We start from the raw sequence: 14432 nt of genomic DNA on the forward strand, positions 1-14432 counted from the left end.
GGTGGTTGGGGGTTATACTGCTTAATATTTTTGTGGAAACTGTAAAAACTAAAAAGTAAAGAATAACATTTATTTGAAATGTAACAATTTAAAAGTATTTACTGTTACTCAGTGGTGTAATGTAACAAAGAAATAATACTTCGTTACAGTACTTAAGTATTTTACTTGACTTTTTATATTTCAGTCAACTTTTACTTTTACTCCACTACATTTCCTAATTAAAATGTATACTTTTACTCCGATACATTTCCCGAAGCATATTAGTTACTTACTACAAAATAGTCAGAAGTCAGAAGAACACGGACTGCAGGAAAGCAGGTTTGACGAATCAGTGGTCTGGTGCTTGCAAGACTCCTAATCCTAAAAACACCTTTGCTCATGTGCAAACAAGTGCGCGCACAACCGCGGATGATTTCATTTTCCACTCAAGTCGAGTCTGGGGTCTGTGATATACATTATATCTTCTGCGATAATATGGTAAGTGTTGTTGTAATGATGTGCGATCTGACATTATCAAGTAGGCTATATCACCAAATCACACACAGAGTGCACATACGTTGATTTATTAGTCTATTAAAACGCAAAATTCCAGGCATTCTAAATTGTAGACGGCAAAAATGCTTCTGTATGCTTTTTATATTTATATAATTTAATATAGTTAACTTAATCTATTCACACACAGAGTGCACATACGTTGATTTATTAGTCTATTAAAACTCAAAATTCGAAAATTCCAAAAATGCTTCTGGATGCTTTTTATATTTATATAATTTAATATAGTTAACTTAATCTATATCACACAAAGAGTACCGTTTTTCTGCAGATATCAGCATGAACACATTTAATAATCATTTTATACAAGTTCAATAAAGCAGTAATTGACTTACATTTTAGACAATGTTGCTTGTTTTTGCTCAATTTTGCCAACAAAAAAAAGTTCCAAACAAAGATCACAACACTGTTTTGCGTCTCTGAGCAATGGACGGTGTTTACGTATTGAATGAATCAGCTTTTTGAACGAATCGGTTGAATAAATGATTCAGTGATTCACTCATTAACACAATGCTTTGTTTCTGAATGAATCAGCCGTTTGAATGAATCGTTGAATCTCAATGAGTCACTCATTAACAGTCACTTGCTGCCACCTACTGGCGATTTTAATTTCACATTTAGACTATTTTTTCATGTTTTAAATAATTTCAAACATCAGTATTCAACGTTTTATCTTAAAAACAAAACATTAGGCCTATTTATGCATCTGTAACTGCAGTTTAAATGCATCCATGTCCCTTCTGAGATACATAAACTGTGTAAAACACATCTAAATGCTATTTCAGATGCAGATTCCAGACATGTTTTCTTGTGTTGGAATGAAAGACACTAAGTACCAGATGAAGTGCTTCTTATTCTTACCCAAAAATACAAAATGGAAGAAAGAGTTCAAACTGAACACAATCTTGCTACTCAAGCTGTGTATGAACATTTTTTTATATATATATATTTGTTTGCTTCTTTTCCATTTTGCATTTACTTTTACTTTTACTGTCAATACTTAAGTACGTTTAAGATTTAAAAAATACTTTTCGTACTTAAGTACAATAAATATTACATACTTTAAGACTTTTACTCAAGTAATATTCTAAACGGTGACTTCAACTTCTACCAAAGTCATTTTCTGGTAAGATATCTGTACTTTTACTTGAGTATGGCTTTCAGGTACTTTATACACCACTGCTGTTACTTACTGACACATTTTACGTTTTCTTGTTGAATAAAAGTATTAAAAAAACAATCTTATCTTTTAAACAGTGATAAAACAATCTCAAACTTTTAAACAGTGTATTTTGTCTTAAGCAAAAGCAAAAATTATATATATATATATAGTGTATTGTATATATAATTTGTGTATAAATTATATATGTATATATAACTTGTACTTACATACGACTTAAACTAACAGTGACAATTGTATAATGAATGACATAGAATGGCACCACAAACAAGATAGCAGCTTAATATGGGAGATCAAACTTGCAACCTTCCGGTTACCAGCACCTGGACTTTAACCACTACACCACAGCTTCACTCCCCTCCCTAAAAGGAACAGAAACTTCAATAAGAAAGTCCACAGGGCAGTAACATATACAGAGACCATTGTTTCTCGCCACATATTGGCATGTATCCTCTGTAAATCATTGGTTGGATTTAATTAAACTAATTCATCATCACCGAGTAATGTAATCAACATCCTATGAAATGGAGCCATCACTTCCTCCGCCGGGCTATGCCTTCCAATGCGCCGCCTGTTAATACATCACATTCAAAACCACTCACTGCTCAATAAAGTGTCCATACATCACACCCAAGCCCCTGCAGGAGAATCGGCACATTCACACTTCCATGCATTTTTAAACACTGCTATTCAGTCCCTTTCAAAGACCCGATGCATTCAGAAGGCTTAGTGTTTGGATCCATAGCAAAGCCGATAGAATTTATATACCCCGATCTTTTGATGTCTGTTGTTATGTAGATCGCCGTACGGGCCCCATTCCAGGGAAAACACCTTAGTATTAATGTCATTCATATAAATAATGCATAGCTTCTTTGGAGAAAGAGAGCCAAAAAACAACTTCTCTGCAAACAATTATTTGCAAAGGACATATTTTACTGCACTGTTTTCGAGTCGGTCCATTACTCTGGGAATAAATGTACTGTACTCATGAACACAGAATAACCCGTGGCTTGGTCCCAACTCTATAAAAATCACAGGAGAACGCAGGTTCGGGGTAAAGAGATCCACAGACATAGCAGAGAGGATTTACATAGAGTAAATGATTCTGTGATATTAATAATTGTAAAGATTCACATCCTGTCCTTCAGAAAAAAATAGACTACTGTACTTTCCAGCATGCTTTTATGCTGACTTGCCTTCAAGGGATTTTGGTCACCCAAACCGCTGAATGAATGTTGAAATGCATGTCTTCGGTGACTGTCACTGAATACAATATGACTGTTGTCCAATCGAACCGTCTACCATTTCCTGCCATCTAAAGATGCTGTTTATACTTTTTTCAAAGTTAAAATGCCCATACAATGAAAGTCAATGGGGTCCAATGTTGTCAGGACCACAACATTCTTCAAAGCATCATCTTTTGTGTTCCGTAGAAGAAATAAATTCATATACTGTAGGGCTGATGAGTAAATTACGACATTGGCTGTTCTCTATCTCATATGGTTGTTTGCAATGTGATTTTATTAGTAAGGTATTCCTTGCATGCATTATGATCAAATGAAGAGAAAATGCAAACGGTATGTATAAATACCTACAAATATTAATGAGATCAGATCATCTTATGGTGACAAAGGCAGCTTGATTAACATACTAAACTAGAGATCTATCTGACATGCGCATAAAGTAGCTCTGGCAAAGGCAACATTTTGTAGGAAACACTCTAGCCATAACAGATGATTGGTTGAGACATGTCTAGAATTATCTTATAATACGTCTAAACTTTTCTGTTTGTTTAACTGAGGATCCCTGTTTGAAAGGGATCATGCAGCCACATAACATACAGGCACAAATTATTCACAAAGACGAGGTGTTAGTTTCATTATTATTGCGGAAGGTGAAGGTCCCTATGCTATTGTGCCTCACAGTAGACAATTTCCCCATTGAATGAAAACCATCTGTTTGCTTTCCTGCCTCTAAGCTTAGCGTATTCCAACAGAGTTTACTTCGACAACAGCAGGGGGCTAATGCAGGCTTTAGTAGTTTGATGTCATCCAGAGGTATCGTGACAGCGAAGCTGTCAAGGTGTTGAAATATGCTCTTTTCACAGGGCTGCTGGTGACAAGCTAGTGATTTTGTCCCTAACAAAAGGAACGGAGGAGTGAAAGAGAGAAGACGGCAGTGAAACTCAAAGATCTGTCAAGAAAAGAAAAAGAATCTCTAACTATGGAGGCACAATATCTGCCAAGAAACACTGTGCATTCCAAAATATAGAATGACAAAATTTTTACAAACTTAATGTAACCAGACCTGATGTTGCATTAATACTATAGCGATGAGTGAATAAACAGAATGAACAGCTAGCATCATTACATATAAGGTTGGGAATCAAAGGAAATTAATTCCTGTTAAGCAGCAACTTTCAATCAACCGAACGATTGATCGATCTAAAGAATGAACGAACAAACAAACAAATGATTGAACAAACTTAAATAGTATTTATATAATTTCCGACATTATTTAAAAAAAAATAAAAAAAACTTGTTCACGGATGTGCTGCTGTTTTACTTCCTTAGGATGATTTTATTACAAATGAATAACAAGTCAAGATGGAAAGTAGAAGTATAAATGAATTGCATATTAAAATAATAGTCTCAAGAAAATGTTTTGCTTAAAATATTGTAATTACAAAGACAGAAATAAGAAACACATGGAATACATCCTAATTAATTGCAATTAATTTATTTTTCAATTTAGAAGCTACAGCATTGGCCCCTTTGAAAATAAAATAAAATAAAATAAAATAAAAGGTTTATTAAAATGTGCCATTATGGTGAAAGACAACTAACTAATAACTTAATAATATTAACATGAATTTATTTACATCATATAGTAATAATATTTAATCAATTGATATAAATCAATAACGCACATAAAATAACCATACGCACTGGGTAAAACTTTCACATCTGACTACCTCTTAATTTAGAAAATAAAATCAAGTATCAACCTTATTTAAGCTGCACCCAACTCTGCATGCTCCACGCACAGACAGTGAAGAAAGCTTCGCCTTTGTTTGGTCTGTCTGTTTGTTTGCTGCCCCCAAGCAGATGGCATCATCCACAGGAAGTGAATCAGCTTGGCTCTCACAGCACAGAGGCTCCCACTAAATTAAAAGGATCATCTCCAAAGCTCCCTACTTACATGCCAAACCCCCTGGATGTCTGGAGTTATGATATATATGCTATACACACTCGCATGCATTTATTTAATATATTTTGATGGCCACAATAAGGTGAAGAAAACACATTTTACTCTTTAATCACATTTAATCTGATTAAGTACTTGCCAATTCAACTATATTTAAGTCCTAGTAAGGAACACACCACTTCCTGCTTTTAGAATTCTGTTCCCTGTAGGCAATTTGTCATGATTTTAAAGGCACAGACTTTTTTAAAAAATTGGTAGGGATTTTCAAACTGTACAGATTCCTAAGTGCATATAAACAGAAATTTTACCATTTGATGTCTATATATGTGGGCTGTAACTGTATCTAACAACTGAGAGAAATGAGAAAGTACCAGCAATGAAATTCCCATTTAAAAAATGTCATTCTAATAAGCTGCTACGATTTGGCTCATCTTGATGTTGTGAGACAATACAGAAATCATAAGAAAAAAATGACAGCAGCTTGTGCTCTGAACTTAGCATTCTGCTCATTTCCAGATGACAAATTTGCCTCAAATAATTGCACAACACTCTCTTATAAAAACAAAGCCCATCGATCTCAGAAAAAAAGGGCACAAAGCTGTAACTGGGACAGTAACCTAAGGTACAAAAGCTAAAATGTACATCACTGTACCTTTTTACTCCTAAATGGTACATATTAGTACCTTAAAGGTACATATTAGCACTTTATTCGTACATATTAGTACCTTTTGAAAAAAGTACCACCATAGTTTTGCACCTTTTTCCTGAGAGTGCAGTGTTTGTTAGAAGGAGTATAGACCTAGGAATCCATATTTCAATACAAAGCTACCCAGTGTATTTTAACTTCCAACATATACTGTACTGTATGTGTCCTCATGAAACACAGAGCTCAAAAGATGTTAATCAAGTTAAATGTCACCTGATGATCTCATAAATGTCCCCCGCACAGTCTATTTTGTTAGCATTTCATTCTGCGCTCAGAGGCAGCCATTGAGGTAAATATTGCATAATGCAGAATGCCTGTCCCTCAGCTCAATAATAAGATGCTATGCTACATTACCTCTCAAACCTCCTTTCTGTAGGTGTCAGTTCTCTTGGGGAACAGGCACATTTACTCTCCATTTATTTCAGTATGAGAGGGGCCATAGGAAACTGCCCTGAGAGGAGTGCTCATAAAATCCATACGCATTCCTATGCATCTTAGATGGAAACCGACAACCAAGCTATTTTTGCAAGACCACCCCTTAATTCTACACAACCCCAGTCCAATGTTGCTATATTGTGAGGTATGCTCTTTTGTTTTGGGGTTAACTGTTTTTAAGCCAAGGACCCTCAGTGGACAGAAAGACGGAGCAGATGGTGTTGTATTGTACAAAACGAAATATTGCAGTTTAAATCAAACCATAAAATAACATGCATATTGTACAAGATTATATATGTACATATTTTTTTATGATGCTTATAATAACTATAACCATTACTGATGTACCTGTATGTGTATATTATGTAATTTTACTGAATATGTATACATTAATGTAGCATTTAGCTGAATTTTAACTTCTTTAAATATAAATGTTAATATGTCTACTGCATACTTAACTTTTTATATAAAAAAAGAGATATGACAGAAAACAGAAATTAGAAGGTAAAAATATGACGAAAACGATGTACAGAGCTCCACATATGGCATGCAGGAAAAAACAGACAGACAGACAGTCAGACAGACAGATAGACAGACAGATAGATAGATGAAGAGCTTCTTGTAAAAGTTTAATCCAGGTACGACAGTATATCTTAGTTGATCAAAGAAGGGTTTAAGGGCCAGTAATGTACAATTAACTTGACAGATGTCTAAAGAAAACAGCTGTCATCTCTTCAAAAACAAGAACATCATGTGCTTGCCTTGTGGCTCACCGCTTGCATCGCCTGAGTGTTGTGAGTTAATGTTTTGCCCAGAACAAAAATGAGAACAAAACAAAAATCAATTTCTCTCACCCTCTCTGTTCAATTCAAACTTCAAGGGAGGGAAAAGAAAAAAAAAAGAAAGAAAAAGAGTCAAGCAATTTGTCACTGAAGCATGTCTTTGTATTTCCTGATAAAGAACACTGTGCTCAAGACAAAAGGCAGGAGCATATGGAACAGAATGAAGAGCACTGAAATGAACCATATCGTTTCATTAAAACCCTAAGAAGTCGTTCCTCACTGAGCTTTTAGTCTCCCTGCAATTCTCTTCAGCGATACAGGGATTGTTTTGGCTGTATGGTCATTCTACTCATAACTCATGTCAAAACATTCACTGCACATGAGGGGTCATACTCCACTGACCAATATAAGAAATAGCACGATGTGCTTGGAAAGCTCCAAGACTGTCATCACAATACGTTTTTCTTCATTACAGGAAAGTGGGCTGTCTCCCAGCTCCCCTGATAACCCAAGATGTCGGGCTGGTTCCATAGGGAAGCTGGATGGGCAGCCTATCCAGGTCCCCGCTGGCCATGTGGCACTGAAAATGTGCAGCTGCCCTTCCCTGGAGGCCCTGGGAATGCGGTGATTACATTTCTCTGTGGTGGCAGAACTTGGCCACACCAATGCTAGGAATATGCACGGTCCAGAAACTGGAACAGCAAAAACAATAACTATAAGATGAAAACCAAGGACTTAATATCAGGTAACAGCTAGGCTCAGAAATTAAAATCACTCCAGGTGAATCTTATTATAAAACTAAGAGGATTAAGAGTTGAACATCATAATATGAAGCAACTGGAGACATGTATACGAGCCGAGAGGCGAGAGCTTCTACAGTATCGCTTTATTATTAGACTCAGTTACATGAGAACAAGTAAACAGTCGTTTAAGGTGTTCTCAAGCAAGTCTTACTTGAGGAATATCAGTAGCGACATAGTATAATATAAACACTGTGAGTGATACATTAGTTAGGGACGTAGGCTACTTGCCAATTACAAGTTTTCATCAACTTTGAAGCAATAAGATGCTTCAAAATTTCAATTACTTTGAAGATTGGTCTGAGTATTAACCAGTGAATAAGAATGCCAGCTCAGTGTCTCAGAACGATGACTTTAAATAAATTTAGTCCTTTCTATAAAGAGTCAAAATTAATGAAGTGTCTTAGCCTAAAAAAGGTGAAGATAAATTAAAGAAGTTACAGCACAGAGTGGGGTAAGCTGTGCCACTTTTTTACTTAAGTTAACCTCTAGTCAAGGAGAAAGAAGATACAGGTGAAATTAATGCATCTAATTAAATTTCAATGTCTGCTATCAACTGAAATTAGAGGAAAGTGTCCAGAACGCAGGACCATAGAAAAATGACCTAATAATAATTAAAAAAGGGGGACTGAGGGGGTTAAATTGAATCAAATAAGACCATAATGAGATATAAAATAAAATAAAATAAAAATCCCATTTTACTATCCCACTTTAGAGTCTTAACTAATTATAATATATTCATAAAGGTTTAATATTATTCACAGGGGAAAAAAAGACTCTTGCTAAAAAAGCATACAAAAGATCCATTATTAGACTGAAGAAACTTATATTTTCTTATTTCACATTCCAACAACCAAAGCCGCGGGGAAATATGAAATACGTCCTACTGTAGAAGTTGTCCAGACTTTGTGTGGCTGAGGTAGCTTCTTCAGTGTGGGAACCAAACTCTTGATTGTTTTCCTTGAAAGGTGGATTTTTTCTTTGCCAGCACTCCCTCAGATTTGTGGAAAAAAACTTGGCCACCACTTTAACAAAAGCAACGTATTTCCAAAGTATTTCCTGCATTTAAATGCAAAGCTTATTATCAACATCAGTTGAGTTACTGGCACTGTTTACCCTGAAGCAGATGGCACACTTTACCCCACAGCTATCATTTTTGGAAAATGTTTTGTTTAATAATTTAATAGATAATCTTTAGCCAAACAATTTATATGGTTTTAAGATTGGCAAAAATATATTTTAGACCTGGATCGTTTTTATTTTACTTGCTATGTAGAAAATTGTGTGAAAATGTGCATCTTTCAGTCCTTGGCAGCTCTATATGATTAGGACTGTCTAACTACATAGATAAATACATTACATGATCAAAAAAACTCCACTATCGTAAGCAACACGGTAACCTCAGGGTGCCCAATACGCACAAACACATGAATAAAATTACCCATGCCAGTGGAGTGCTGTTAGTACACTCATGCGATAGCAGTCTGTGTTGGCTTACAAACACATTAAATTGCACTGCACATTTTGTTGTGAAAAGCTGATTGAAATGCATTTCCTATCGACACTTAATCTATGGTAATGAGCTCCTCAAAATTCCCATGATAAATACGCCTGGAATCCATTCTAAGACATTATAAATAAAACAGAGCGAACATGATTAATCTAAATGATAATAGAATACCAGTGATGAGAATAGCTGACCCATTGTGCCTGGAATCTGTAATAAATTAAGCTCTTCTAGAAATGTCCTGCATCTACATGAAGCAATTGGGCACAAGGTTTTAACATAAACTGATCGATATTTTCATGAATACAATTAAATATTAAAATCAGGACACTTTCATCTCTTTAAAATTCGTAGCTATCATTCCCAACACTTTGCATGTGAAGTGCAACCTGGAATTAAATTAAGTGAGGAACAATAATGTGCAGGTTGATGCTGATTATTTGGTGCATAGAGATATGGGAATGCAGAGATGTTGACATAATGATCTGTTTTGTGGCATTGTGGGTTGGTGTAATGGTTACTTACATTTGTCCAGAACCTCATCAGAACCATCTGGACAGTCTGGTTCCCCATCACAAAGCCAGCTCTCGGACACACAGGTCAGCTGGTCACCGCACAGAAACTCTCCAACGTCACACAAAATGGGCTCTAATGAAAGAGGGGGGTGGAGACAGAGATGGAGTATGGAATGAGGTGCAGTACAGTTATTAAATGTCTAAATTACATGATTGTCTAATAAATATAATGATAAGTAAGTATACGTGAAATGCGTGAACTCACAATGATTCATTATAGTGACATGAATGTGATGACAATTGATTTTACTGAACAGTCAGACAGGAATAATCAGTATTAAGGGCAATTTCAGTTTCAGAAACATCAGAACATAATTTTTCCATTCTCTTTTGTCAGTACAACAGCCCTGCAGTGACGTCCAATGATATTTACAAGAAAAACACGACCATAAGATTATCAGAATATCAAGCAGCTGTCCTTCAGGTATTACTCAGAACTGGGCCACACATTTCCCTTCTAAATTCCTGAAGCTACACGATTTATGAACATATCAAAATGATTATGAACCAAAATGCTCCAATTCCGAAATGTTGAGGCAGGAATGCAAGTGATATTTCTATGCACCACTGCTCTCTGTCCTTGCTATGCCCCACCACCACATTACTACACACACACACACACACACACAATCCACGCCAAGCAAATTCACTATCAAGGGACAGAATTATAAATGTCAAACGGTTTCATCTTGCTCCCGGTCTCTCCCTCTCTGTCTTTCTCAATCTCTCTATCTCTTTCAAGCTGCAGGCCTCAAAATTAGGCCTCAACAAACTGTATATGAACAGCGTTTCTCACTACACCTCTATGTTTAATACTTTGATAGTGATCCATTTTGGAACTTGTATACAGAACAATTCCCAATTCCACATACTACGACTGAAGCTCACTGCTACATGCCAAGGAATACTACCTTGTTCTGGTTCTGGTCATATGAAATCTATAATCTATATTGCAATGCTTTGTTTTTAAAGAAGCTGACAAATTTTTGGATGAAGTAAATCTGAAAAATGTATCATTTACTCACCTTCAGTTTCATTCCAAACCTGTATGACTTTCTTTCTTTGGTGGAACACAAAAGACGTTCTTCAAAATATCTTTGTCTTCCACAGAAGAAAAAAATGTCATACAGGTTTGAAATGACATAAGTGAGCCCTTTAATATCTGACTTACAAACAGGAACTGAACAAAGAGCTTGCACTATTGAACATGTCATGTGTGGTTTTAAACTGGTGTTTTCTTAGGTTAGAAATACACAGATACACATCTTCAAATGCAGCGACACTGATTTCACGAGTTCATCCTACATAATTTGAAAATCCAAAAATGTTATTGCTCATCTTACAATAAGAGGCACCGCTGCATTTCTCTCCAGCATGACTGAAGATTAGTTCTATGGGAAAGAATGGATCTAGCAAATTGTTCGAGGGCTGGGTTCTTCTACAATTGATTCACTTTCTTTAGAGCCACAGTGGCTCTGAAACTCGGCTGGTAATCTGGCCTGATTCAATTCAATGGCAGCTGCACATCAGTCAAAAAGCAATTACAGGGAATATGATGATGACTGCCCTCTGTCCTTCATTCTTACTAACAAAAACAACAGCAATTCTGTTGCCCCGAATGAATAGTGACGGTGATTTGATTGTTGTAGTGGCTTTAAAAAAACGTGTCTATATTTTCGGATGAGTGGTTATTGAAACTGATTTCAAGCCAAACTTTTTTACCTAGCGAGACTGGCTTCATATTTTGCAGGAAAATGCTGAGTGACAGTTAAAACAAAAAAAAATCTAATTCAACTGGAGGAAAAATAGCCAAGGAGAGGAAAGGTTTGGTCAGGCCTCCCGATAGAAGATCTCCTGAGTCCAGTCTGAAGGCATCTTTATCTTTGCAGCTGAATTGGTTACCATTTAAAAAAACATTCCTTTTACCTGAGGACAGTTTCTTTCGCAAAGCGGCAAAACCCATAAAAGAGACAACTTCAGAGCCTTGGAGCGGCATCTGTCCACTGATGTGTATCTGCTTTCATGTCGGGATGCCCTTTAAAGCATAGCCCAATTTGAATTATTGGAATGACCAGTGATGCCACTTTACCTTCCCTCTTACCTCAAGAGGCCTTCACTTCTTGACTCTAGTGTTTGATGCTTCCACAGCTCTGTGTTTCAATAGATTCTCCACAGAAAGTTCAAAATGCACAAAAAAACTGCACAAAACACTTCAAGCCTGTCAAGGAATAAAATCTTGCATCATTTGTTTTCTGACGCAAAAACGGAATTAACATCTGAAAGAATGGAATGCTACACTGAACTGCTAAATGCTGCGGCCATTCATAGATAATTCCAAACAGGCACGGGGAAGGAAGATAAAAATAACAATGGACCAAAATGGCCCCAACTCTTTGATGAGGTAGCGGTAACCCATTACCATAACAGTAGGAAATGTTCAGTGGAGCTTGGACTGGCATGCTATTATGAGCTTCATTTCTGACACAAGCTGCCACCTCGACGAGGAGAGAACTGTGGCTCATTAAAGCTCTTCAGCCTTTGTTATTCCGCCAGTTTCGATACGTAAAACTGTGACAGGGAGCCGGTGAATAGAAGCGATGGTCTTCAGAACTCTAGATGGAGGCTCTGCCAATCTCGTTTGATGAATCTGTCAAGGAGAATAGTTGTTTGACGCTAGGCGCCTATGCCACAGAGTAAGCTCAATTCATCTACATGATGTTGTTCAATGCAAATATTCAAGCACAAACCATTCAAGTATCTTCACAAACCATGCAGCTAAAAACTTTTTTTTTTTGGCCATAATACATTTGAAATATATGCTAAATGTGTTACAAAAAACAATTTTGCAATTTGAAAAAATAAAATAAAATTAATCTGAAAATATATTTTTGGGTAAATCTAAAATGTATTTTTAATACTTAAATTAATTTGTTATATATTAATTTTTTTATCTGTGATGTGCCAAGCCAAACTGAACAGAACCGAAAACCGTGGTTAAAAAAAACAAGATATGTATTGGACCATAGGCTAACTATGTTGTTGCATTTTATATTGCATCCCCAATATACCAAAGAGAACAAAACAACTGTTTGAATATACTCATCTACAATTGTGAGCCCCATTAATGAGACTGAATCAATGATGCTCCAGTATAACCCTCAAAAATGAATCACCTTGCATTTAATTTAAGCTTTAACCGGATGCTCAACAGCTGTTCAAGCCGCTTCAGTCTCATTATCTTTCCAACTGTTCGCTGTCACGCAATGCATCCTCACCTTGACAACCCATACCGTGGCATAATAGAAAAGACAACCTAACAATTTCCAAACTCAAGAAAGTCTGCTGAGCCACTGAGATCATTACTGTCAATTGAAACCGAGCTAAGAGAAAAGAACTACGTCAACAGCATAGAATGATCCACCTAATTTGCACCAAAAAAAGTTATTAGGCCATGTAAGTAAAGTGACATTTTCATGTTGAGGTTAATGTACGCAGTAATGTGACATTCTCCTAGTTGGATTTCATAGGAAATCTTGTTATAAGTCACTCTAAGGCTGTGAAAATCCTTCAAGATTAGATATGATCCATATAATGCTTCTCTGACACTTGTGAAAGGACAAAAACTCACGCATGCTAAACCTTGCGTCTAACACAAACACATGCAACCGTCGTGCACTCCTGTTTTTGAGCTTTCCAACCCAAGACAGCCAGTGAACTGTTTAATTCTCACCTTGACATATACTACATGGTATTTTGATCTAAATGTCAGCTGCCTCAGTTTTGATCAGAAAACCGTGATTAACATTAATATCACCTGACACCTATTACATAAATGTCTTGAGAATGTCATTCGGCAGCAAGATTCACCCATGTAACACCAGTGAATGTCAGTGCGAGAGCCAAACTATTGTTCTGCTTCACTTTTCATTCATATTGATCTGCGTATCCACTGAAAAAGCACATCAAATGGGGTTCGCGGAGACCACGCTTGAGGCTCTGGTTTGTGCCAATGTGCGGCCGGCCAGCTGAGTTCGAGGAGGGAGGGGATAATGATGCTCGAAGGTGCCGCCGCACATTTACAAATTCCACAAGGCACTCCATCCAGGAAACACATCCTCTGCCAAAAGACCTTTACCATGGCAACTCTGAGCCAGTCGGACTGTGTGTAGCCAGGCTAGCGGAGAAATCAATGGGAAAGGACAACAGGGCCTTCATTAAGCTCTGCCTGACCTTCACTTTTCCAGTGAGGTCATTTTTATTTTCAAAACAACAGCGGGGGCATGTCAACAAATTATCAAAGGGAACGCAGTCAGATTTTTAACAGCCATCGCCAGAGAAGCCGACTGCTTGATATAATCTACCTTGTAAACAATGAATTATTCATGAGCATGAGTTTAAATGTACAGTCCTCAAAAGATATTCTTTCTTTCATGATGTTGCTCGATGCAAGACAAATAAAGGCATAATCTAAATCTCTGTACACATCAGATAGATTTAAACTCACAATGCATCACAGGCGACTACGTGCTTGTATGCCGTTTTAGGGTTATGTATACAGTGCAATTGTAAAAGCAGATGCGTCAAAAGCTATACTGCGAGGGTTCTCAACCTTTTAAATATGTCTGAAACATTGTGTGACTTAACACGGCATCTGTCTAAAAGAATTAAGCTGCACACTTCTAAATGGT

At 36.6% G+C, this 14432-nt stretch overlaps 1 protein-coding gene across 1 annotated transcript in view; it reads right to left on the reverse strand.

Annotated features, from left to right (window-relative positions):
* The window catches only part of LOC107748172 (low-density lipoprotein receptor-related protein 1B-like), a gene marked incomplete at its 3' end in the record, with an annotated part of 94295 nt that overhangs the window by 14079 nt on the left and 65784 nt on the right, over positions 1–14432 (reverse strand). Inside the window, exon 2 of the mRNA XM_016562874.1 lies at positions 9695–9817. Within this exon, the coding sequence (XP_016418360.1) occupies positions 9695–9817 (123 nt within the window). The remainder of the gene's footprint in view (positions 1–9694; positions 9818–14432) is intronic.

Source organism: Sinocyclocheilus rhinocerous, unplaced genomic scaffold, assembly GCF_001515625.1.
Source record: "Sinocyclocheilus rhinocerous isolate Xijiao unplaced genomic scaffold, SAMN03320098_v1.1 scaffold289, whole genome shotgun sequence".
NCBI classification, from domain to species: domain Eukaryota; kingdom Metazoa; phylum Chordata; class Actinopteri; order Cypriniformes; family Cyprinidae; genus Sinocyclocheilus; species Sinocyclocheilus rhinocerous.